This window comes from Pyxicephalus adspersus, chromosome 6, assembly GCF_032062135.1.
Source record: "Pyxicephalus adspersus chromosome 6, UCB_Pads_2.0, whole genome shotgun sequence".
NCBI lineage: Eukaryota > Metazoa > Chordata > Amphibia > Anura > Pyxicephalidae > Pyxicephalus > Pyxicephalus adspersus.
The window spans coordinates 87044319-87069502 of record NC_092863.1 but is presented as its reverse complement, the minus strand read 5'-3'; the positions used below and the strand labels follow the sequence as shown (position 1 = coordinate 87069502).

Sequence of the window (25184 nt, the reverse complement as noted above, 5' to 3'; positions counted from 1 at the left end):
CCGCCCTTGCAGATCCGGCCGGCAACCCGCGGCCCCAACCAGATTGGCCAGGGGGTGTCAGGCCAGAACAAACTACCGGCTAGGCCGTATCTGGCCTAAAGGCCGGAGTTTGCGACCCCTGTGTTAGATGGACCAACAAAAACTTCACAGATTGAAGCATGAAATATCAAATAAAATGATATATTAAGTTAAAATTATAGATTTTCTTTCTCCTGTGTCACAGTCTGTATTTGTCTTTCATTTGCTACCCCTATTTAATGTACAGCACTGCGTAATATGTTAGTGCTATATACTGTTTATATATTATTATTGGAATAATAATATGAAACGTCCATCTCCAAACCATGACTAACCTGTATGTATTTTGAGGGACTAATCTGACCTTGGTTGTACCTTTATGATAAAAAAAATGGAGGCCACAATTGTATTTATTGATGGTGCTAAGTCACCAAACTCAGCAGCAGAGGTGGAGGTATCACAAAAGAAAACAAAATAACAATTACAAATACTTTGTTATTACAGTTAACATATATGAATCTGAACTCTGTATTTAGCATTTTGCCTACAGTTCCACCTTAATGATATAATGCTTCTTCTTTCAAGAGATCCCAGGATGATTGGGACATGAACAGCACAAGGTGAACATGTCCCAACCTGGAAGTGAGACTAGTAAAACTAGTAAAACTAGGGAGGTGTACAACCAACAAACTAAAAATATATATAATGGCACATATATTTGGATTCGAAGTCTGAAAGAGAAAAAGTAAAAATAAATAATTGGTTAAATAAATACAAGTCCCAAAATGTAAATAATAGTAAAAACATAGACCATGAGCTGACCCAAAGAGTACCCTATGCATTTTTCCATTTAGTGACATAACTACCGACTGAGCAAAGCACTGTGCAATAAGTTGGCGTTCTTTCTTTCTCTAGTGAGAAGCTGTGATGGCAGAGGCACAAGCAAGTTTCATGTTGTTGGAGTTACAGGCCGTCATGAAGTTTTTGTTTCTCCAGGGAAAGTCAGCAAAGGACATTGTCACTGAGATGTCAAAAACACTGGGGGAGAAGTGTCCTTCCTACAGCACTGGTAAAACCTGGATATCTCGTTTCAAGACTGGGCATTTCACCGTTAAAGATGAGCTCCGCATTGGGCGTCCCCCAATCTCAACTGACCCGGCAGCCTGCGATGCTGTCCATAAGCTAAATATTGAGAACCACCGAATATCCGCAAAAAAAAGCCCAGATATTTGACATCCCACGGGAGCATGTTGGGTTTATCACCACTATCCTAGACATGCACAAGCTTTCAGTGAAGTGAGTGCCAAAATGTTTGAACAGTGATCAGAAGAAGGACCGAGTTGAAGCTTCCAAAGCCGTTTTGGCCCATTTTGGAGCTGCACGGACTTTTTGGCTAGGTTAGTGATTGAGGATGAAACCTGGCTCCACATCTATGATCCTGAAACCAAGGAACAGTCAAAGTAATGGCGCCACAGCGGGTCCCCGCAGCCGAAGAAGTTCCGAACCCAGAAATCCGCCAAAAAAAGTCATGGCATCCGTTTTCTGGGACAAAGACGGTATTCTGTTGGTGGACTACCTACTTTAGGGCTCTAGTATCACCGGACAGTATTATGCTAACCTCCTGGACCAGCTGAAGGAAGCAAATAAGACGAAACGCCATGGACAGTTGACCAAAGGAATCCTTTTTTTTGCAGGACAATGTACCTGGGCACACGTCCAACTTTGTGGCTGCCAAATTGAACACCCCTGGTTTCCAGTTGGTCCACCATCCCCCCTTCTCACCTGACCTGGCCCATTCAGACTTTTATCTGTTCCCGAATTTGAAGAAACACCTGAAGGGGAAATATTTTGAGGACATTTCTGTTGTCAAAAATGCTGCCGAGAGCTGGTTTGCAGACCAACCAAAGGACTTTTTTTTGAACGGTCTATAAAAGCTGCAACTACGCTGTACCAAGTGCATCAGTCTCAGGGGCGAATATGTTAAATAAATGTGTTTTTTCATAAATCTGGCTTTCTTCTTTCTGGGCAAAGCCAGGAACTTCTCAGCACCCCCTCGTATATCTATTTAACTGTGTTGGTCAGTGGTTAGCACTCTGATCTTTGCAGCGCTGGGTCCCAGGTTCAAATCTCAGCCACTATCTGCATGGAGTTTGCATGCGTTTCCTCTGGGTGCTCCAGTTCCTTCCCACATCCCAAAAACATGCAGTTAGGTTAATTGGCTTTCCCCCAAAATTGATAAAAAAAAGACATATGACTGAGGTAGGGACATTAGATTGTGAGCCCCTTTGAAGGGACAGCTAGTGACATGACAATGGACTTTGTACAGAGCTGCATATGTTGGCACTATATAAATACTGTGTAAAAATAATAATAATAACTCTCTCTAAGCAATGACTTAATTTGACACCACACCTATTGTATCATTAGACATGAAATCATACCTGGTAGTTTTGCAAAGGTGTAGCACTGAGGTTACAACATAAACATGAACATGAACATCCTTTACAGGTCTATTTATTAGGCATTAATTCTGGCATTCAGCACATATTCTTTGGTGGATAATTCTTCCATGTCCACATGGCACACAATGTTGCTGAACGTAAAAACCTCTGCTTCATAAAATGTATAGTAAATTCAATTAAACATCATTTAGGTGATACAGAACCTTCACCCAACATGAACAGATATAGTGCACAATAATGACACCAAACGCACCGCATAGCTACAAAAGCGCCCTGTCATGTATGGAGAAGAAGAAAGACAGAAGACCTGATTTATTAAAGCTCTCCAAGACTGTAAAGAATACTTTCATTGGAGAACCTGGGTGATCCAGCAAACCTGGAATAGATTTGTTAAGGGTCATCTGCTATTTGTTAGCAAATGTTTTCAGTCCCAGACTGGATCCATTCCAGGTTAGCAGTGTCACTCAGCTTCACTGATGAAAGTGTATCCTCTTCAGTCTTGGAGAGCTTTAATAAAGAAGGACCAAAGAGAGAGCAAGAGGAGAGAGAGAAAAAGATCCATACAATGAATTCCCATTTATAGCTAGGCTTCCTTGTCCTACCTGAAATGCTCCAGCTACTAAAGAATAAAATTATGTAGGCTTACCTGTTGGTATTTTGTCTAAGTTTCTATAAGTGTCCTATATAACATAGTAAATAGATAAACAGGGAATGTCAATAGAAACATCCACCTTCAATAATGTGCTTGTGCATGTCCATAATACAAGAGTTCACCTGACACAACACATATTGTCAGAACCATGTTCACCCAACTCAGCACTAAGAGATCACCTCCTGGCCCTGTGATGGAAGGCCACAAGCCTCCGCTCCCCTTTATCCATATGGCAAAGAAAAGTTGCCCCACATATCACTACCTCCACCTCCTCTCACTGGAGTTCATGTCTGCGTACAGCTAAACCTGCATTTTACTGAAAACCGAGCTGTGCCATAAAGGGAACTGCAAGAGATTAATTTAAAGTACAGCTGAAGAACTAAAGCTAAATAATTGCTATGTCATGCAAAGGTAACAAAAAACATATTGTATTATTTATGACTGAGCCCAATCTTTCTTCATGTTTGTTTCACACTTCTTTCCTCCCAGACACTGCAGACCACAGTGGGAATATTTTGCACATATTAGAGAGATGTACTGAAAGCTTTTTATTTGCCCTGACATACATTATAAATTGTGTGTTAGTTATTACTCAGCAAACACTTTCATTCATCACTGCTGTCCTCATGTGTGCTGAATTTATAACAGCAGTTGTGTACAGTGAATCTCACACTACAAACAGGTAAATAATATGGTCCGGTGGTTAGGTGAATAAAACATATATTATCATAAGACTTTCAATAGGTAGCTAAAATGTTCTAGGGCTTAGTAAAGAGGAAAATGCAGTAAAAAAAAAAAAAATCACTTACCTTAACTTATGAAAAAGCCCATTCACAAACAGCCCCCAGTGCCTTGGCATCTCTCTTCTTTCCAGAGTTTTCTGTTCCATCCAATGCTGCTATCTTCTTTCTTCCGAGTTCTTCCTCATATCACCTGATCTCACACTGCGCATGCTCAAGATTGGGTGTCTTTCTCCAAATTTCAAAAAACGAGTTCCGATCTCACAGTGCATATGTTAACTCAATCGCTTGATTTTTTTTTACAGGAAGGCCATCCGGTGACACATGTCCGGTACTGGGCATGTATTTAAGGAACAGTCTACAGCCTCCTGGAATATGTGGCACAAGTATCCCAGGAGGCTGTGGGTTTCCCCTTCAGTCTTTACTGCCACTACAAACCTTCCCACAAAAGTGAAAAATAAAATCCTTTTTTCTGTTATGTAAAAGGAATGCCATGCTTTTACATATTGTTAAAATGTCATGATAGGTCTGCTTTAACTGAAGGTTCGTTTATAAATGATAGGTTGCAGCCACTGGGAAAGGATAGTTGCATACCAAGTGCTAATATGTGAGGTTTGTAGGCATTTGTTAAACACCCCAACTATGCCTAGAACTTCTCCATAAAACTAGATACTGCAAGCAACTTCTAGAACAGTAACTGAAACACTTCACGGCTGCCAGAGGAATATCCATGCTAAATGTTGGGTGGATAAGTCTTGATAACGTTTGTTATTTCTAACATCATACTTTATAAGCAATATGTTACTTAGTCATATCTTGTACACACAAATTAAAGTATGCATGTCACCCTTCTTACAGCTAAAGTCAGAAGTTTAAAAAGATAAAGGCTAAAGTCTTTAAAACCAATTTTATAAGCCTTCTGGAGAATTTTTACTAACAAACTATACATTTGGTATATTGTTTAGGACATCCATGCAGTGCAGAGCAAAAGTAATTTCCTCCAGCAATGTTTACAGACAGATTACACTTTTTATTAATCTGTTTACTTGTATTTATTTATTTATTTTTTTTACAAGGAATGTTGAAACTTGTCATATAAAAGAATAAATGAATACTATGACTTTACGTTCTGTTTAAGCATTTATACTAAAGAAAAAGTCAACAGCTGAAAACAAAACAATGTCTTTGCCCATGCAGGACAAGCAACATATGCAACATTGGGCTCTTTACCATAAGCCTATGCTTTCTCAATGCAGGGTAAAGCAACTGGTTCTCTTAAATGCTGCCTCCCAGTAGCACATATTCACCTTCTCTTTGCTCACTTGCTGCTGGGAGTAAAGAGAAATATTTCGTATTGGGTATGAGGAGCATGTGACTTCCTTCCTCTCACATCATAGCGCTAGTTCCTTATGATTGGCTACTCCCAAAACCAGGGACACCCAGAGCTGACACATGGGGGTATGGGGAGAGTCCTAACACCCCTGAGTAAGCTCCATATCACTATACACAACCTTTAATAAATTAACATACTAGAAATTTAAGTATGTGTGGCTGGGGAAGATGTCATTTAGTTATTTGTTACTTTGACTTGTAATGCAAAGCACAGGTTCATTTTAGTGTCTCAACTCTCCACAAAAAATGTGGCTGCTTCAACCAGGTTTAAAATACTTTAGCAGGTTGTTTGGCTTTGCAGAAGAGTTTGGCCTTTGACCTCTGGTGTTCTTTACTTTCTCCTGCGATTTCATGGCAGGAATTTTGGGAGTGAGTTTTTTGTGCTTCCAGTCAACCATTAGTTCTTTCTGCAGTTCCTCTGGCAGCTGAGAAAACACATTCATATCCACACCTCTAGGAAAATAGGAAGCACTGCCACTGTCGCCTGATTCTACACAGTCCATGTCTGTGTCGTGGCATTGATTAATTTGCTTATTGCCTAACATACAAACAGAAGAACTGGTACAGGGGGTGTCATTACCACTACTTCCACTTTCATTGTCTTTACATGAGCTCTGCTGGGTAAGCTCAACAGAAAGTCGTGTGCAGCCGGAGTCCATCATGGTTTGTGGATGCTGTTCTGGTATTTCTGTTGCAGAAGAACTTCCAGCTGTACAGGAACTCTGGGGATTTCTTGCGCTTACTTTCCTAAAGAAATTCTGTATTCCTTTAGGACACATTGATGGTGTTGGGGACTTGCTGCTTTTGTGTATGGTACTAGTTTGTGGGCTGGAGAGGATCTCCTTCTTAATGTCCTCAGGGAGCTGACTAAACACATCCATATCTATGTGGTCAGGGAGAGATAAAGAAGCAGTGTGATCTGTCTCCACTGAACAGACATTTGTAGAAGGATTTGTGTCTTCTGGATCCTCCTCTGCCTGCACTTCAGGGTCCTTGTATGGAAAATGAAAAGATATTAAAGTGGGTTTATGGCAGAGGTGTACAGATTCTGGTTTTCAAATCTTAAAGTGGTCAGTTTTGGATATATATATATATATATATATATATATATATATATATATATATATATATATATATATATATATATATATATATATATATATATATATAGAGAGAGAGAGAGAGAGATCAGGAATGGTGCGTTGGGTTTGCACATCTCTGAACTTCAAGCAGAACACAGTGATATCTAAATCACTTGGTATCTATAGCAAATATTTAAAGAATTCTTTACAAAACAAATATTTAAACAATTCTTTTCTAAGTTAAAGTTCAGAAGGACTGCTCACTTTAGGTAATTTCATTTCACAGAACCAGGAAGCTGTCTTTTTTCTGTCCTTGACCTCAGTGTGATTATCGCATGTGATTTTGTCAGTGTGATACCAAGTCTAGCTAGCTGACCTATGTAATGGAGAAGGATGTCACAAAACAGCTGGTCTAAGGTTTTTTGATTTATAAAATGATACTGGAGCACCTGGAAAATCTCAAGCACAATGTCTGTCCCTATTAGGAACTGGGAAAGTGAAGTACAAAGTAAGGCTTGCTAACCACTTAGTCACCATGATGCACAGTCGGCCATGTTGTTCCTCTTACCTTGCAGATCTGACAGGCCTCTGTTGATGGAAGTTTCTTTTGAGTTAGATAAAATCCAATTGAGTTTCGAGAGGAGTTTGAATGCTGAGCAGGCTTGAGGTTGGAGAAGCAGACGTTCAAAAGGGTGAGGTGAAAGGATGACTTAACATCAATCATCTTTTCAAACAGCTTCATAAGTAGTTCTATCAGAACAGAGAAAGAATCCTCTATGCATGGAAAGAAGAGAAAAAACATCATTATAGTGTATAATAACATCTGGTAATTGCTCCTATTTGGTCTGCTAGGTATAAAAGTGTTCTATCCTATCTGTTTAATAAACAATACCTGTTTATTTTGAAATCAGCTGATACCTGATAGCTGTGCCCTCTGTCTGTGACCAGGGAAGGGTAATGGAGAGGAGAGGGGGAACAATGATGAGGGGGGTGCTGTGTTCCATTATAAATTAAACAGGCAGGGCTGGCACCCCATGCTTAGGAATTTAGAGTGGCGTAGTCATGTCAAAAAATGAAAGCAGGTCCACACCATGAGCCTGATTTTTTTTAAGCTCTTCAAAATTGAGAGTATACACTTCATCAGTGAAGCTGGGTGATCCAGCAAACCTGGAATGGATCTAGTCCAGGATTCAAAACTTTTTTTCCAGTCTTGCAGAGCTTTCATAAATCAGGTATGTATTCCTGATTTTGAAACACAGGGTTAGAGAGATTGTGACTTTCACACTGACAACAGCTTTACCAGACAGGAAGAGAAAAACAACCTCCAATAAGGATATAAATCGAAAACATTTTACTTCTGTCCTTGTTTTCCCTTGTTAAAAAAAAAAACACTGAAATTAGGACTTTCCTGGAAATCAGGACACACTAAATCAATCTGTTCACCTCTCTATATACAAACTCAACTCCAAAAATGCCAAAGCCAACATTGCAGGATCTGCTGACTGAACACATTTCACACAGGGTTTCTCACCACTGTTTGGGTTCTGAATCACGTTCTTTGGGATGGGACACTGGCGACTTTCCCGATTGAAATATCTATTGATTGGGGAGGACTGTCGCAGGGTGAGACGCAAGGTATGAGGACTTCTTCCATCCACATGCAGTCTAAAAAAAAATGAGGGTTTACAATTATGAAAAGAAAAGGTGTTAGGAGAAGAGGAAAACAAGAACAGTGCATGTATATGATCACAATGTATTATGTTATATGTTGTGGGCTGACTGATAATTCTGGCTCCTATCTGGAAGCACAAAAATCCTCTTTATCCATCCACAATGATAGGCAACCACTACCAGGGTGACTCCTGGCACTTCCACTATGACAACAACTCCTAGATTAAAAGCTCTTCGGGGCAGGGTCTTCTCCTCCTCCTGTATCACTGTCTGTATTTGTGTGTCATTTGCAACCCCTATTTAATGTACAGCACTGTGTAATATGTTGGCACTATATAAATCCTGTTTAATATTATGATTATTATTATTATTATTATTATTATTATTAATAATAATAATAATAATAATAATAATAATAATAACAACATTGCTGGAGTGCATACATGAAGATGATAATAATAATAAGGGCCTTGCTGTGTAAACCTTCATCAACTGTCTGGTTTGCAGGTAAACCAGTGAATGCAGAGATTATCACTCCCAAAAGTGTTGGTTTCTCAAAAGATTTCAGCAATGCACATTACCACAGCAGTGTTTGGCAGGTAAGGAAGTGGCACCTCCTTCTTTTTTAATTTATGTGAAAGAGTCACTGTAATGAAATTTCAAAGTAATTTATATATTTTTATTTATAATATTTGCAAATTTTATATACCTAGTGATACTGCCATGAAAAACCTTTTTTTCACACACAGGCTTCCAATGAAGAATACAGGTGGTTATTAACTAACAGACAACGATCTTTGCTGTCACCATCAGGAGGCCACCCTAACAAATGCCATACATTCTCTCCTCTTCCTGTGTCACTGTCTGTATCTGTCTGTAATTTGCAGCCATTATTTAATGTACAATGCTGCGTAATATGTTGGCGCTATAAAAAATCCTGTTTAACCTCCTGGGCGTTACACTGATGTCTAGATTTCTGTACCAAAAGCATTACACTGTTTTTCATGAAATTTTTTTTTTTTAAATTTTAGACCTGTAAGTTACAGAAATATGTCCGAACAAGGGTCTAGTAGATATCATGAATATAAAAAATGTTTGAAACACACAATCATGTAAAAAAATGTACTTTTAATAAAATAAATAAAAGACACAAAAAATCAGCTTAAACAAGAATATAAAAATAAATGAAAAATACTGAAAATGCGATAATTCGGTATACTGTATAGTAATATATTTTTCTAAAACAAACATTGGATTGGATGCAGGACTTTGTATTCAATCCAATACAAAATGAGAGTTTGAATTTACCAATTACATACTTTGTATTTATTTTTAAATATTTTGTATTGGATTGGATACAGGAGTTTGTATTCAATCCAATACAAAATGTGTTTGAATGAGTTTCAGTTTGAATTTCCCGCACACGCGCCGACATCATCGTACGCGCCGACGTACATGCACGGAGGGAGAGGACACCCGACGCTGGAGGACGACGCTGGAACACGACGATGGATGATCGCAGCGGGACCCGGTAAGTGATCGATAAACCCGAACTTTTCTCACTGTATTTTCATACAGTGAGAAAAGTTCGGGTTTATCGATAATTGTAACTTTTTGACGCCCGTACCAAGGTCGGGCTTATCGCTCAGGTGGTTAATATTTGTAAAATTAATAATATTAATAATAACAACATTGCTGGAGTGCATGCATGAAGATATGAAGCGAATGCAGGACTTCTGCAGTAATGACATATGACTGAGGAAAGAATAATGAAAACAGTATTTTGTTGGAAAAAAGCAAATTATTATACTACAAAGTGCTATAGCAAACTAAATCTTGTTCTTCTGTACATCTACTTTAATCACAGCACATAGGTTAACGTCTATACCCATAGGAAAAAGAATAAAGAATGTATTCTCTTTTCTATGTAATTAGTCATTTAGGGGATCACAGTATGTATATGACGTTACACTGGATACCATCCTATACTATATTATCAAATCTAATGTCTATATCCATTAGTGTATTGTATCAAATCTAAACTGAGCAAACTTATAGAAAGTAAAAAAAAAAAACTGTCTGACACTCACCTTTTTAAAAGACTTCTGAGTAGCTCCTCAATCTTTAGTTTTACTTCTGATACAGTGGAACATTTTTTAAATGAATCTTCTTCACTGAGAGACTGTTTTGATAAAAAGAAATAAAAAAGGCCCCTGTGATACAGGAATGGTACATTATTCAAGACTATGCAGAAAGGAAATCAATAGGAAGAAAAGTAATATGACATACAGGAGACAAGGTAACTGATCATATAGGACAACAATGATAGATAAGCATACATAATAGATACATAACAAACTGAATGTAAAATCTCTCATAAAACCTAAAGTGGCCAAAGAGAACACTTGGACATTCTTGGTTAGTGATATACAGGATTTGCAGATTTAATTTAAAAAAAAATCTATTGGAAAGCTAATTTCTAAATAAAATAAAGCAAGAACCAGAATTCCTGGTTATAAAAAGACTTACGCCATACTAATAATTGCTTTATGTACTATCACAGAGCCACAGATTGCAGAAAAAGTGTTGTTAAGCACAAATTTTTTTAAAAATGTGACAAGGTGCATAAAGATAATACAAATAAAAACTGATTAAAAAATAAAAATCAAGACGCACTGCGTAAAGTGGTCACTGCCGAAAGACCCTGCACAAATCCCTCCTATGTTGGTGAAAAAGGTAACGGTATGTGAAGGACCAGTATCCCAGTGAATCAAGTTGGTGGATGCATAATCCATTCACACCGATCAATTTAAAGCCGGATCATTGTGTAAAAACAAGGGGAATCTCCAAAATGACTGCATCCCTTTTGTTGGATACAAACTAACTGACAGAAAGAACAGTTGTGATCGGATATCACCATAGCGTGTATTGCAGGAATGGCAACAAAAGTGAAATGAGTCAGTGCACAAAAAAAATAATCAAGTATCAACCAGAGAACAAAAGGTAAATTGTCCCCCAAGGGATATTAATTGTTGGTTGGAGCCCCAAGGTGAAATATTAAAAGTACCCTATGCCTAATTTACATATTTTTTAAACAACGTGCTTTCAAACATTTTAAAGGGTAATATCAGAAATTGTTAAAAAGCAAATATAATTTATTTAAACGCAATAAACAATATTCCAGATACAGTTATAAACACAATACATTTGCATGGGTGGTTTTAGACTCATTGTAATTATTGTGAAAATGATAGTTTTCAACAGAAGAAAACTTCACAAAAAGAGTTATTCAACGCATTTATTAGAATCAGGCTGCTTTCTCAGGAATAAGTAACAAAGATCTAAAAATAAATAAAACACAATATATTTGTCAAAAAGTAATAATGAAAAACAGGCAAGTGAGTTCCTCAAGTGAGTATCTCTGTCTCCAAATATTGTTCAAGGTGAAGGTGAGCTGTGGTAGGGGGAGATCCGGGTATACAACGATAACACCAGAATACAATGCAAGGGACCCCATCTTCATCCTCATTCATCACAGAATTAAAATCACCTCCCGGAAATTTGTATGTGGTAGAATTGTTTCTCAACTGGGGTTCTATGGATCCCTAGGGTTCCCCCAGAGGTTGCTGGGGATTCTTTAAGCAATGATCAGTTTGTGCCTTGTAGGTCAGTTTACCAGACACCAATTAGGTAATTTTGGCAATTTTTGTTGGGTGATATTCTTCCCACTGACCAGCAATGCTGTACATACAGCACTATTCTGCTCTATGGAGAGGGGAGGGGGAAGAATGACAGAGTGGCACCCTGCTGTGCTCTCTCCCCTTAACTTGTATTACGATCGTTCGTAGATCTGCCGACGTAGCCTTAGGTTTTTATGTAATGGTATGAGAACCCCAGGTGTGTTTTCTGCATAAGGCCTATATCAGATTGAGGTTTTGGATTTGTTGTAAAAATCAACATATGTTTGTTGGGAGAACATGGTGTCTTAATGTTCCATGAGATTATGCACAAGGCAAGGGAAAATATACTGAGTATAAAAACAGCACATGTACAAGAACATTAACAGCATAAAACAAAAAGGAAAACAATAAGGGTGAGAACATAAAGGGTATCAATAGGGGCCTATGTACACTTATGCAATAATTGTCGTTGGAAAGGATCTTTCATGATACATTGGAAAGGATCTTTCAAAGATTCAGTTTAAATCAGAAAAATAAATTTTGTACGTGAAATACATTAAAACAAACATTTTGCTAAATCTTACAGTGTCTTATTGAGAAGGCAGCCACAGCTTGATATAAAAAGCCTGTACCTAAAAAATGCTGCATAGAACCCTTACTCCCTCCCTGTGTGGGAGCCGAGATCTCTATGAGAAGTCCACATTACCTGAGGAGGACCAGATGGCGTCACAGGGGAATAGTCTTCACCTCGGCTGAGCTGCTGGATACGATGAGCCATTGGGGAACCGAACTCCTTTTCCAGCACAGTGACAGGACAGGACTGAAGAGCACATACACTGGACAACCCCAGTCCTTCAAGGCGCTGGGCAGTTTTGTAGCCTATACCTAGAAAGACAGGGAAATATTTATCTATACATTGTTATATGTAAACCTCATGAACTCTGTAGCAACCCACAGATAAAAAAAAAAAAACACAAAGTAGTGCAGTTTGTGGACAATACTGCATCCCCCCCCCTCTACACCTAAATAATGGCCACTGATAGAACAATATTGATTAGGAGGCAGACGCTAAGGCTACTTACATACATTAGACTTTTGTCGTTGGAAAGGATCTTTCACAATTGTTTCCAGCGACTAAAGACTGAAAGATGCATGAAGGGGGGAGGGGAAAACAAGTAAATTGCACCCCGCTGTGCTTTTCCCTTCACTTGCATTGCGGTCGTTCGTGGAACTGCCAGGACGGACCCATGAACGACGTCGGACAGCTATTGTACACACGTTAGATTCTCGTCTGACATCAGCCCTGAAGCGATAATCGGACGAGAATGATCTGACCTGTGTATGTAGCCTAAAAATAATTCAAAACCATGAGAAAAATCCTAATACAAAGTATTTAGGTTGTTGATAAGTGTTTGTATGATTTAAGTAGGTTTTGCATTCAATAATAAGTCTATTGGTACAAAAAACCCGCTTGAAGCAGGTCAAATGCAGGTCCGAAGGAGATCAACTGCAAGTTGAATACACCAGTTATTTCTGTAGGATCTCTGAAGCATGTCAAACTGATGCCATCAACACCAACCTAAAGCCAGTGGGAACAGGACCTAGACCACTCTAACTCCAGAATTAGGATGAAAATGTTACTTGAAATATCCTATCTGTTATATACTACATGGAGCACCACCAGACCAAATGTACATCAGGCTGTGCAGACACTGATCAACCTTCTTTACACTGAACCTATAGACGTTCAGATAGAGCCACAGACTTTAGGTTCAAATTATAAACCAGTTGTTTGAGCTTACTTCAATTGCACTATGGCACAATATAAATATTTATGTAGCCTGGCAATGAAAAATTTTTGATGAGTCCAGCAATCTACATATCTGCTCAGTGAAAGTTTCCATAAAAGCCTTTTACCTTTCCTATTAGTTATCCCCAAATACCTCTACTGTATTCTTCAAACACATGTGCTCTGGAATGGAGGGGGTTTAGGTCATTGACATGTCCGAAAGTGTCAGCTTATGCAGTGGTTTTAGGGAGCAATTTCTCTTTATTACAGAGGCATTCAGCACACACTGGCAGCCGACTATCCAGGTAATGTATGTTGGCATTAATATTTAATATTATTGGAGACAAGCTTTACCACCCTCCATTTATTTGTCTCCGTAATTAGGATTTCAAGCAGATTCCAAGCAAGGACATTAATGGTAAGATCATGTGTTGGAATCTGTATACGGTGTAAACTGTACAAAACTGTACAGTGCTTCTCCACCTATCTGTCTGCATGACAACTTGATTTACTCTATATTAGAGAGCACAGAATATCAAAAACTGAACATAAGGACACAATACATGGAAAGTAGTTTCATTAAAGATATTGTCTGATTGGCTGTCCCCAACCGGATTTATCTAAGAAGCCCCCATCCAAGGCTAAGCATCATTTCTATCTAACAAGAACAGTGCAGAGGTACAGCAGTGGGTATTTCAGAACCTGGCTAGGATTATAAAAGCATCTCTGATATCAAATAAACACTTAAGGCTATATACACATACATTAGATGATTCTTGTTAAGCTTGAACAGTTAAGCTTGTCTTGGGGGGGAATCTGACAAAAGTCGTTAGGATGGATCCATGAACAGCAGATTTTGAATGACCACAATGGAAGTAAAGGTAGGAGAGTGCAGCGGGATGCCGCTGGCTCATTCTCTCTCCATAGAGCAAAACAGTGCTATATGTACAGCGCTCACTCATTCATCTTTCAGTCTTTTGTCATTGGAATAAATCATAAAAGATCATTTCCAACGACAACGTGTGTACACAGCCTTTATGCTTACATACCTGGAATTCGCTTCACATGGTTTAGGCTGTTGATCAAGTGGTTGATGCTTTCAGGAAACAGAACAGTTTGTTGGTTTGGTTTAAAGGTCCCAGATACCAGTTTAGAGAGAACCTTATTACAAGCTATCCCAGCACAGCCAGTGAGCCCCAATCTGCTGTGCACAGCTGCCCGGATATCAGCGGCAACATGAGAGCCAGCAACCAATCGTCTGTGAGTCCAATCACTGCAATTTACCGCTGCAATCACAAAAACAAGTCAGCGTCAAATTTCCCATTCTTATTATATCAGTTATATAGGGAACACCTATACAGGCAACGATTGAATGCAAAACAACAGAACAATATATTGTAGCATGTAAAAGGAATTAATTCCTAATTATTTAACAAATACCCTGATTTGTGAGGTGGATCGATTCTATATGAAACTTCATTCAGGGATTACTACAAATAATAAAATGGCCAAGGACAATTTTACTAGAAAGCTACAAATTCAACTAGCAGCAACATCTTATCTTTCTTTGTGATTCCAAACGCTTACCAAGAGAACACCGGACTCACAATGACTGTTACACTTTATCCTAGTGTTCAGTAGGTTTGCAGTACAGCCCACTGCAATTTTTCTATACCAATCAAGTCTTTATAAACATGGGCATGCTGTAACAGGAACGGGTCTTCCCCAAACTATTGTTACAAAGTTGAAACACATACAAATTGCCTAAAATTACTTTGTATGCTTGATCAGGCAGGTCATTATTGCAGAAATGGAGAGGCGATGTCCTTTCTGCAATAATGTGCCTTAACATCCCTTGTGTGTGTTAGGGACAAATGAACTCCCGCACACCTGCGTGAGTTACCTCATCCTGGCATTGCCATTCAAGATGGCCAAGATCTTCTCCGGAAAGAAGTAGAGAAGGAAGACAGAAGAACCCTGTGGAAATTGATCTTACTGGAGCTTGAAACAACAAGCAAGTGAGGTTTGTAGAGTTAAGCAGTATTTAGTTAAAGTATTCTTTAAAAATCGAAAAAGATAATGTAGGCAGCTTCTGATGGGAGCGCTAGTTTGATGGTCATTTTGCTGATGCTCTGGCTCAAAAGTCAGACACAACCAACCAGTTTTAGAAGAAGACCAACAACGGCAGCCTCTTTACACCTCTTTTGACAGGTTTACGTTATTAAGTATTGCTACTACTGAACGTAATCGTATATATACTTCTCTCTACTGTGAGCTTCTGTTTCCTAAGAAACTAACAATATTTTTGTGTGATCATTTTAAGGTGCTGAGGGTCACCAAGAACACATTTAAAAGCCAGCAGGTAATGCACTCTCCAAAAATTTAGTTGGCTCTATTTTGAAATGCGATAAACTATTCTTTGTGCATAAAGGCATGTCAACAAAAGGGTAAATACTAAAGTCTTACTCTGATTATTGTATACATGCCCAGACACCTCCAGGATGCCAACATTCTGTTGCTGCTGTAACTTTTTATCCACCAGCTCTGTGATATCAACAAAGTTTTCATCAAAACCCAACCGTTCAACCTTCACACCAAACTCTTCCAGCAGCTCTAAGAAAAAAACAAGAATATGTATAAGAGAATGATAATACATTTCTGGAAGTCAGATTTAGTTATCTTAGTGGTATTTTAAAACATGTTTGTTTATTTTATGAATATGTGATGGAACTGAAGATTCTATTAATATTGAGATAGATAGCCTTTCATATTGAAGACTAACACTCTGCTTTTTTTCTTTATGATGCTTTTCTTTTAGGTTTTGCATAGATATAGGAAGTGCCAAATTCATTGTCCCTTGATGAGACTTACTATGTTGTCACCAGTACAGAGTGTGTGAGAATAATTCTCCACAATGGGGAGAAAATTGTACAATAAAAATTTGATGAGGGTATTGTACTTCCATATGATCGCAAACAAAAAACGGTAGAAAGTAGAAAACAACAAACCTCCCAGTATTTTAATTGGGAGGTTCTGGTGTTCCTCTTGGCACGGACTCAAACTGAAAAAAACAAAACAAAAAACAGGAGGTAGTACTATTTGACAAGGACACTTGCTATGTCGCTTTTGTCAAATAACTAACTCCCTGGATCTCGGTAACTTTTTTAGCTCTAAACTACATGCCGCATACTCAGCTCTGAGGGCGACTGCGCAGGGTTTACATCATCCAATGAAAAAACAGGATCGGTCTCCAAAGATGTCCACTGTAGGCCCGGCAATGAAGATGACGGCTTCCTAGAATGCAGCTTTGACAGGTCATCGCTGCAGGAAGACTGCACAGGATAAGTATGTGCCATAATTGGCCGATTATGGCAGAAGCTCACCACCCACCAAATAGTTTAATTCTGCTTTAACGGGTGAGATCGCATAACACTATTATGGGACACATACTGAGAATAATTTTTTGCATCATTATTTTAAATAAAGTTGGCTCTAGCTGTCACAGTATTATTATACAATATAAAATAAACACAAATGTTACAAAAAATCCTATGCATTTGTCTGCTCATAAAACCAAGCAGAGTATATGATAAACATTCCGCTAAATAAAAGATGTATATTTCCTTCAAATGTATGTAAGTAGGAAAAGAGTTTTAAGGTGTTAGGACAGGTAAAGCAGAAGCGGAATACCTGTGACCTTGTAGGACATCTCTCTGTAGTGTGTCAGATCCTCCCCGCTGACCAACACAAGCTGTGGAAATTTCTCTTTGGCTTCTTTGATGGACATGCATTTGCTGACACCGCACTTTCTGGCGACATAATTGCAGGTGACAAGAAGAGATTTCTGCTGGATGCCTACAGAAGACAAGAGGCAAAATTATGGGTATTTTCATTTGCAGTACACAGGTAACGTGTATTACAAGTACAAATACCTGACACTTGGACACATAGAAAGTTAACAGAATCATCAAACATCATTTTAAAGTTGATTTTGAAGGAAACACCAGCACACAGCAAAAATGCTTTTCAGTTTGAAGTTCAACACCCCTAGCCGCTCTCTTCACTCCTCCAATGACCTAATACTAACTTCCTCATTCATAACCCCATCACTCGCACAGCTCCAAGACTTTTCTACAGCTGCCCCATTCTCATGAATGGTCTTCCTCATCCTATTCAGCTTACTCATAATTTCTGTTCATTTAAAAGAGCACTCAAAACCCATCATTTCAAACTCACCTAATCTTCTTCTTCTGTCTCCTAAGCCCTCACTACTTACCCCCACTACATATCTCCCCTCCTATTGTGTGATACTTTCCCCATCTCCTAGATTGTAAGCTTTTCTGGGCAGGGTCCTCTCTTCCTCCTGTGTCACTCTCCGTATCATTTGCAACCCCTATTTAATGTACAGCGCTGTGTAATATGTTGGCGCTATAAAAAACCTGTTTATTATTAATAAATAATAATGTGTGTTTGTATGGTGGTAATGTGCATGCAACACTCCAACCAGCAGATGATGTCAGTTCTTAGTCCCACATGAACCCTTTACATGGCAAAACCATTGGGAGGGATAGCAACCAAAAAAAACAAAACTAAACAACCTAAAAAAAAGCTATAGGAGTGTTCGCCCAAAATCTGGATTGTCGTGTACAAAAAATGAAGTGATATAGGAGGAGGAAACGCCATTTCTTTGAATTTCTTCTTTCTCCAACTGCTTAAAGGTTCTTGTCAAATGCATAGAGGACATATTTACATGCCAACACCCTACAACATATAAAAGATTATGAGATATCATGCCTTCACAACATAGAAAAGGTCACACAATATCATGTCCACACAATAGATAGATATGGTTACCAAGAGGCTTATCCCTCAGCTCCGGGTTTCTGATCATTTCCACTTGTGCATAGAAGCAGTCCATGTCCAGGTGGACAATCACCCTTTTTGAAGCGGTGTCTGATTTGGTCCATTGTCTGGAAACTAAAAAGAAAATATTTAAATACATTTTCAATTTAACCTGAAAGGAAGGTATGTGTAAAAATAATGAATTGCACTATCACTTCAGAGCTCATCAGGCTCTGAGGTTTAGAATAGAAAACGGGTTCTGTGATATACAGCAGGAGAAAAAAGTATTATACACTTAATTTTTCTTAGCAAATTTATTTCTAATGGGATATTGACATTAAATTTACACCAGATATCAGTAACAATCCAAGTAACTCACACAAAGAAATCAAAAACAATAAGTCCATAAATTAAGTTATGCGTAATAAAGTGGAACGGCACAAGGAATAAGTACTGAACACATGAAGAAAAGAAGGTGCGGGAAAGCCAAGAGACCTGCTGAAATCTATCAGTATTTACAAAGCAATCTTCCGTCCTATCAGTGCAAATTCATATAGGCTGGTTAAGTCCTAACTGATGGTCTATAAAAAGGTTTCTCATTACTAAGGTATCACACAAGCATCTCATGATGGGTAAAAGCAAGGAGCTCTCCCAAGACCTTATTGTTGTAAAACATACTGATAGCATTACATGGTTAAAGACATAATTCTAAGCTTCCGAATGTTCCATTGACCGTGGGGTCTGGAAATGGAAAGAACATCATTTCACCCTAAACCGACCACAACCAGGTGCTCCGTGCAGGTTTTCGGACAAAGGAGTCCAAGGAATAATCAGAAGAGCCAAAGATCACTTGTAGAGAGCTTCACAAGGACCTGGAATTAGCAGGAACAGTTGTTTCTAAGAAAACAATAAATACAGGTAGTCCCCGGGTTACATGCGAGATAGGGACTGAAGGTTTGTTCTTAAGTTGAATTTGTAAGTCGGAACAGGTACATTATTTTATTAAAAATGCAATTAGGACAGATGTTTGTCTCAACATAATTTTAGGCAGCGTGGTGTCAGTTACTGTATAGAATACTCACAGTGTGTTAATCACAAACAAAGCAAAAAAAAAATAGTTATGGAACCTAGACATTCATTAACTTTTGGAGCAAGCTGTGCTTTGATATGCAAAAAGAAACAACTACAGAGTTTGTCTTGATCAATAGGGAGTTACAAGAGGCTGCAGAATGAGCTCAGTCTCTAAGATCACCTACAACCTCAGCTGTGTTTAGCAAAAGATTTCTTCTGCAAGTCATGCAATCGCCCCCTCCAAGCTTCTGTCCTAAACAGGCCGTTTGTATCTAGGAGGTGTCCATATGTCAGATATCCTTAACCCGGGGACTACCTGTAATACACTCAATTGACGTGGTCTCTATACACCCTCACTTCACAAGTCTCCATTGCTGAAGATAAAAGTATTATGAAGCTTGTGTAAAGTTTGCTGCACAACATTTGGACAAGCAAGTGAAATACCGGCAGAATATAATCCAAAAATAAGACCAAAATTGAACTCTATGGATATCATTGCGCACACACAAAAAAAGTTAAAGTTAGGACTTTTTAGACAGCAACAAAATTACATCCTACATATACATCAATGTTTGAACATTTTAATTTAAAAAAAGGTAGATATATTAAAACAATCCATTTTTACTAAAAATCAGCATAAAATCGTTTCACCATTCAGGTTTATGATTCATATGGGGTGAGAGTTGATCTGATATACTCTATGTTTCACAGAAAACTGATCAGCTTCCTCAGGAGATATAATCTTACTTGCTCTCCACCTTCAAGGTATTGCAAAATACACCTATGGCGCTGCTATTGATGCAGGATCGTTCCACCTTCTATAACACACCAATTCTTTCTACACAATCATAATGAAGTGAACTTCCAATATTCTGTGATACCGATTAGGCAATGTGAGCCAAACTCTCTTCATGCTCATTCAACCGGCCGCTGGTGTATCTCCTTCTCGTCTGAATGTATATGTAGGATGTCATTCTGTTGCTGCCTAAAGAGACCCAAGTTCTTTTTTTGTGTTTGTTATTGGAATAATAAAGGGATGTGGCAGATTATAAAAGTATAACCAGTTGGAAGAATCATTTGTTTCATGTATCATTGCACACACCATGTTAGGAGGGGAAATGGCACTGCACATCACCCAAAAAACACCCACAGTGATGTTTAGAGATGGGAACATCATGGTGTGGGGCCGTTGTTCAGCACTTGGCACTGGCAGATTTCATTAAATTGAAGGAAGGATGAATGGAGAAATGGACAGGAGCATTCTTTATAAGAACCTGCAGCCATCCACCAGGATTCTGAAGATGAAACAAGAGTGGACATTCCAGCAACAAAATGACCCCAAAGACACAGCCACAGAAACTTTCAATTGGTTTCATAGGGGAAAAAAATGGGCCAAAATCACACCCGAGCAAAGCTTTCATTATCAACAAAGGGTTTTCTAAAATACATTTAAGTGTGTTCAATACTTATTCCCTGTGCAATTCCACTTTATGACACATAACCTAATGTATGGATGTATTTGTTTTGATTTCTTTGTATGTGTGAATTACTTTGTTACTGATATCTGGTGTAAATTTCATGTCAATAACTCAATTAGAAATATATTTACTGAGAAAAAACAATGAGGTGTTCAATATTCCCCCGCTGTATAATGAATAGTGGAGAGATATATAATGAATGGAGGGGTGGGTGGGTCAGTGATACAAAATAAAGGAAAGATGCTATGATATAAAAGGTACAGAGGGGTGTTATATATTGTACAGTAAATACAGCTATAAAATACAGGTTAAAATTCAAAAATCTGTCAACCTCCGGAACTGGGGTGTGGCGGATTTTCTAAATCTCTGGATTTTTTACGGTAATATATGCTGTATATATTTAACAGATAATAACAACCTGTAGAGTCCTTTAAACGGAGGCTGAATCCATAATAATACAGCAGCAAATAAATGAGAAGGAATGAGCAGGAAAGCACGTGCAAGCAAGACCCAACAGACGATTCTTGAGTACAGCGCCATCAAAACATAAACAGCGGCTCCAGAAAAACGTGTGAATTTGAAAAATCGATGCTAGAAATCTGAAGAAACCGGATTATCGATGGCCGGATTTTTGAAAGTCAACCTGTACACGGTAGCAGAGTGCTATAATTTATATTATATGGGGGGAGTGCTGAAATAATTTACAGTAGGGGGGTGGTGTGATATACAGTGTGTGTGTATTTATGCAAGTAGTTCCCGAGTTAAAGCGTACCTAAACTCAGAAATTCCACTTTACATTAAAGAGTAGACAACCCCTTTATGTAAGGTAAAATTCTGGTTGTTTGTATTTTTTTTTTTAAGTGCAACACCATTTTTTTAATAAAAAAAGGTTACAGCACCGCCCCCCAATTCCCGATCGCCTAGGCGATGGAGAATGAATGGGAGCGCAAAGCCTCCCGGGTGCTCCTTCTGCGCATGCCCGAGCATCTCGGACATGCGCAAAAGGAGCTTTTTCGAGAAATGGTAAAAATATTGCGAATCTCAGGCATGCGCAGTGAGATTGGCAAGTTTTTTTTCCAACCTACATCACTCGATCTCGCGTCTGGGTCAGGTGATGTAGGAAGAAGAACCTGGAAGAAGAGGAGAAGATGGCAGTGCCTGGCGCGCCAGCTCAGATACGGATGACAGGACGACGCGGGACCCAATGGAAGACATCTCCGGACCGATTGACTGCGCTGCCGGATTGAAGGTAAGTGGATTTTTTTTTTTGTTTTGGGCATTTTTCAGGTTACTTCCACTTTAAGGACATCCGACATACGGACGACTCCTACCATGTTTCCCCGAAAATAAGACAGTGTCTTATATTTTTTTGGGCTTCCAAAAACACACTAGGTCTTATTTTCAGGGTAGGTCTTATATACTTTTTTTAATGAAAAAAAACACTTACCATATTCATGTAGAACAATGTACATTTGAGAGTTTAATATGGTGACCCAATTGTAAATTAAACTCTTCATTGATTCATTGCTACCGGTATTGGTTACTGAATTCAGCATTTCTCTTCTTGCACTGTTACTGTATTAAATCAGCCAGCTTGTCCTTACAAACCTAAAATCAGCACAAAATGTGGCTGGGGCAATGATTGCTCACATTTTTATTTATTTATTTATTTTTATACCGTAATTGTGCTGTTAAAATAAAAAACTTACCTTATCAGAAGACGCGAGCCGAGTTCCTGGCTTCTGACAGGCGAAGTGCATGTAATATCACTCCGCCTGTGACAGGAGCCGGAACTACAAGGCAAGCATCGGCTTGTGCGGCTCCGGGGGGGGTACGCCCGCTGTCTCCCGCTCATTTTTTTTTTTTTTTTCTTTTTCTACTAGGTCTTTTTTTCGGGGTAGGTCTTATATTAGGGCAGGTTGGGGGGAAAAGTGCTAGGTCTTATTTTCGGGGAAACACGGTAGATACAAACTGGGCTTCCCTGCTCGCTCCTGTGCAGGACGGAGGATTCATGGGGGGGCGGTTTGCATGACTACGCAGATGGGGGATGCTATTATATATAATTGTACAGTAGGGGGTGCTGTAATGTGCACTGTCGGTATGTTGGGGGATGGTGTGGTGTAAAACAGCGGTCCCCAACCTTTTTGGCCCCAGGGACCGGTTTCACGGAAGGAAATTTCTCTGAGGACCGGGGGGGGGTGCACAGAGAGAAAAGAGAAGACATACTCTGGCGTCTTCTCTTTTCTCTCTGTGCACCTCTGCTGCTTCAAAGCGATCACATGACATCTGACAGCCAATCGAGCTGCATGTCATGTGCTCGCATTGCTTGTACACAGACTACTGTGCATTTACCGGCATCTCATACAAACACCGCTGCGGACCACTTCCGGTCCGCGGATGGTGGTTGGGTGCCGCTTCGTTTTCAATAATGGATCATGTACTCGCGGCCCACTGAAAACACCGCCGCGGACCGGTAGTGGGCCGCGGCCCGGTGGTTGGGGACCGCTGGTGTAAAATACAGTAGTGAGGTGCTATGATATATAATATACAGTAGGGGGTGCTGTGATGTACAGTGTGTGTATTGGGGGGTGCTATGATATAAAATGTACAGTAGGGGGGCTGTGATGTACAGTGTGTGTATTGGGGGGATGCTGTGATATATAATGTACAGTAGGGGGGACTGTAATTTGCAGTGTCTGTATGTTGGGGGTGCTGAGGTGAGTGAGGTGCTATGAAATATAATATACAGTAGAGGGTGCTGTGGTGCAAAATACAATAGTGAGGTGCAATGATATATATATATAATGTACGGTAGGGGGTGCTGTGGTGTAAAATACAATAGTGAGGTGCAATGATATATATATATAATGTACGGTAGGGGGTGCTGTGGTGTAAAATACAATAGTGAGGTGCTATGATATATACATAATGTACAGTAGGGGGTGCTGTGGTGTAAAATACAATAGTGTGGTGCAATGATATATATATACTGTACAGTAGGGGGTGCTGTGGTGCAAAATACAATAGTGAGGTGCAATGACATATATATAATGTACAGTAGAGGGTGCTGTGGTGTAAAATACAATAGTGAGGTGCAATGATATATATATAATGTACAGTAAGGGGTGCTGTGGTGTAAAATAGAGTAGTAAGGTGCTATGACTTATAATGTTCAGTAGGGGGTGCTGTTATGTACATTGTATGTTGTGGGGGGGTGCTATGATATATAATGTACAGTAGGAGGTGCTGTGGTGTACATTGTATGTTGTGGGGGAGGTGCTATGATATATAATGTACATCAGGGAAGGGTTCATTATTTACATGAAGGTGCTGCTTGGTGCCCAGGAATGGCTGTTTGCTCCCCCTGCTCCTCCCGGGACATCCAGTCCGTGTCATCCTCCTCCTCGTCCTCCAGTCTCGGGGAATCCACGTCTCCCGCCATGTCTCTTCAGGATGAAAACACTGCAGCCTGTCACGAGATAGGCGGGGCTTCCTCCACACGTGGTCTGTGATTGGGAGGAGAGCGCTCCCTGCTGTCCAAAGGTTGCCTTCATACTTCGAGCTGTCAATCTAACTGAGAACATTTACCGCCAGGTGGCGCAGTCTCATCAGACTAAACTGCGCCATTCAAAAACACGACAGCAACATTCTTTTTATCTATCGATAGATAGCCAGCCTGACCGCTGCATTCTACATTTTGGTCAGCAGGTGTCGCTGCCTATACAGAATTCCATGATACACACTGAGAATATTTTATTCCTGGAATTTGTCCCTTTGGAGGGGCTCTGCTTATATATGTTTGTATCATGAATTTGCATTGATATTAAAAGAAATCTTAGCAGATGCATTTCATTTCATCTTGTACGCTTGCCTGCAGTTCTAATAAATAATGCAAGGGATAATCCAAGCATCTTTACAGAAGAGTAAATATTTGAATACAATTCCCACTCCTGGGATTACATTCTTTCATTACAATCCCCACTTTATAATGGCATGTTTTATTGCAGAGAGAATATTGCTTGTAAAGGGAACCTGTCTACAACAAAAGGAAACAAACTTGGCTAAAGGGGTGGTGGAGGGGGGTGGGGGGGTAGCATCTTTGTGGGGCCTCTATCGCTGTCCATTTGCTCCTTAAGCTTAACTTTGATGAACCACAAACTTTTCTTTACTTCTTTTTAGATCATTTTTACTTTCTATGTACCCAGAAATACAACAGGAAGTGAGAATAAAAACTCTCAAAGTAAGAATGTCCCTATTGAAAGATTTCTGTTTATCTATTGTTATGGGGACAATCTTTAATGTAAGAA

The 25184-nt window shown here is 39.2% G+C and overlaps 1 protein-coding gene across 1 annotated transcript; it reads right to left on the bottom strand.

Annotated features, from left to right (window-relative positions):
• Nucleotides 1-4899: 4899 nt before the first annotated feature.
• POLI (DNA polymerase iota) lies at nt 4900-24362 on the bottom strand. The gene is made up of 10 exons (XM_072416476.1): nt 24199-24362; nt 18341-18463; nt 17177-17341; nt 15953-16099; nt 14536-14772; nt 12404-12582; nt 10108-10199; nt 7878-8011; nt 6915-7120; nt 4900-6256 (listed from the first exon to the last, which is right to left on the bottom strand). The coding sequence occupies exons 1-10, from the start codon at nt 24317-24319 to the stop codon at nt 5522-5524; spliced, it is 2139 nt and encodes a 712-aa protein (XP_072272577.1). The 5' UTR covers nt 24320-24362; the 3' UTR covers nt 4900-5521.
• Between the last annotated feature and the right edge of the window lie 822 nt (nt 24363-25184).

Bases quoted from the DNA above. Each gene is read 5' to 3' on its own strand.
- POLI (XM_072416476.1), bottom strand. From the start codon at position 24,319: ATGGCGGGAGACGTGGATTCCCCGAGACTGGAGGACGAGGAGGAGGAT. The intron at 18,464-24,198 runs GTAAATAATGAA...TTTTCTTTTTAG, and splicing joins GCACCAAGCAGCACCTTCAT to TTTCCAGACAATGGACCAAA. The intron at 12,583-14,535 runs GTATGTAAGCAT...CTGTCTTTCTAG, and splicing joins CCATGTGAAGCGAATTCCAG to GTATAGGCTACAAAACTGCC.